The 2,219-nt window shown below is 40.3% G+C and overlaps 1 protein-coding gene across 1 annotated transcript in view; it reads right to left on the reverse strand.

The window, feature by feature from the left end:
• Mmp10 (matrix metallopeptidase 10) overlaps positions 1 to 920 on the reverse strand; it is a 19,071-nt gene extending 18,151 nt beyond the window's left edge. Inside the window, exon 1 of the mRNA XM_029561899.1 lies at positions 784 to 920. Coding sequence (XP_029417759.1) covers positions 784 to 888 — 105 coding nt within the window. The 5' untranslated portion in view covers positions 889 to 920. The remainder of the gene's footprint in view (positions 1 to 783) is intronic.
• Between the last annotated feature and the right edge of the window lie 1,299 nt (positions 921 to 2,219).

The raw sequence follows: 2,219 nt of genomic DNA on the forward strand, positions 1-2,219 counted from the left end.
ACATAATTTGAGTGAATGTATATTTGAGTGAATGTATCTAAGTTTTTCCGTTTCCACTATTGATAGAAACATGTTACTATAGGCTGATGTACGATAAATTCATTTCTTTACCCATGACAAATTGCAGCATAAATATTATTTCTTGAAGTCTAGCCCAGTAAGGAATTTGACATAATTTGAGTGAATGTATATTTGAGTGAATGTATCTAAGTTTTTCCGTTTCCACTATTGATAGAAACATGTTACTATAGGCTGATGTACGATAAATTCATTTCTTTACCCATGACAAATTGCAGCATAAATATTATTTCTTGAAGTTTTAGAAGATCAAATTATCATTTTCTTCCTCCTCAATTATTTTAACTAACATACATATTTCTAAAGCAAGAGGACTTCATCTATCTTCTTTTCTTTATTTTGGGTGTCTTTTTAAGGCAGAATCTCCCTGTAGCCCCAGCTGGCCTGGAACTCACTATGTAGACCAGGCTGGTCTGACCTCAGAGAGATCCACCTGCCTGGCAAGGGCTTCATTGATCTTCTATTGACTCTTTTCACTTGGCCACAGCTGCTGCCTCTGCTTATTCCTCCCTTGAGAAATCCTTTCTCTACCCTCTGCCCTCCTTCCCTTTCCTGTGAAGAAGTTTCTGTCTCTGTCACTTTGATATTCCCTGATGCTATCTGCTCCAAGTTTAATCAAGTCATCTCCTTCATGTAGACCAAGTAAGCACAGCTATTCCTCCACTTGGGCTATGCAGTGGTGGAGTAGAAAGCACCACTCATTACCTGAGCAAGATCCACGCTTGGGTCCTCTTGTCTCACTGTCCCATGCAGAGGATAAGCTGAACAGACTGGCAGGCACAACAGCACAAGGGTGGCTAGATGATGCATCCTGACTGGTTTTACCTTAAAAAATATCCTTCTCTAGCTTCTGGCTTCTGTCTCTACCTTCTAGGGGCCACCCTTTTATAGGGAGATAGCATTTAGATCACCAATGGCATGATTCATGAGTGTGCTATTTTTAATCTGAATGACGACAAGCCCATTCACAAAAATTCACCATGAAAATGATATAGCTTATTCCTCATCCTACTAAACTTGAAAGTATGCTTATTCTCAGGAAGTGGTTTCTGTGTTTGTAAGGAGGAAAAGGAAGTAGTTGGACAATTCATGTTTGTTTATTTGCCGGTAGATTCTTAAAATGCCTGGAAAAATGCAGACTAGTTAGATATTTTGAAATTGGTGCATTTTTTTAAAGAAAATAATACACTTTAAGCTCAAATACAACCAGATAAGGAACAAGTACATTAATGGAAAGAGATTCCAAATATAACTGTGGGAGTTACTATCTAGGAACATGTAACAGCAGATATTCCATTTCTTGAGTCCTTGTGTGTAACAGCTATTACTGATTTACTGATGGATTTGCTGGCTCTGGGTGGGAGTATTGTGAGAAGGAAAACAGCATGGAGGATCGGTAGACACAGATGCTGCAGCAGAGAGAACCTTGGGTGTCTGCTAATTCTCCATTCCAAAATGATTTCTTTTTGAGAGAGAGGGGGTCTCACTGTGTAGCCCTGGTTGTCCTGGAACTCGCTATGTAGACCAGGCTGGTCTCACACTCAAAGATCTATCTGCCTGCCTCTGCCTCTGGAGTGCTGGGATTGAAGGTGTGCATCGCCACGCCTGACTCAAGACCATTGACATGATCATAGTATCTGTATCCCAAACACTTGCTAAATTGAAATCAATTAATTGCATATTAGACTAGAATGTTCATCCTATTTCCTTCCTCTTCTTTGGTTTTTAATCTTTTGGTCCCTTTTCCTTTCTCCCAAAGTACAAAGGAAGAACTAGATTGCCATTTATTTATAATGGAGAATGGCTTCAGATCCTTCTTTTCGGTCACTTTCTCTTGCCCACAAGTAGCATTTCCCTCTCCCCACACCCCGGTCAAGTAGAGTGATTTTCAAGCAGTAACACAGAAATCCTGCCTTGTTATGTCCAATTAGCTTCTTTAAAATGACTTATTTTCATTTATGTATATGTTCATGTATGCCGTGTGTGTAGGTAGGAAGGTCAGAAGAGGGCATTCTATCTCCTAGAGCTGGAGTTACAGGTGGTTGTGAACTTCCTGACAAGGATGCCGGGAATCCAAACTCAGGTTCTCTGGGGGGATCAGCAAAGGCCCTTAACCTTTGAAGCATCTGTTCAGCCCCTTT

Source organism: Nannospalax galili, unplaced genomic scaffold (genome assembly GCF_000622305.1).
Source record: "Nannospalax galili isolate Female #2095 unplaced genomic scaffold, S.galili_v1.0 scaffold1750, whole genome shotgun sequence".
NCBI classification, from domain to species: domain Eukaryota; kingdom Metazoa; phylum Chordata; class Mammalia; order Rodentia; family Spalacidae; genus Nannospalax; species Nannospalax galili.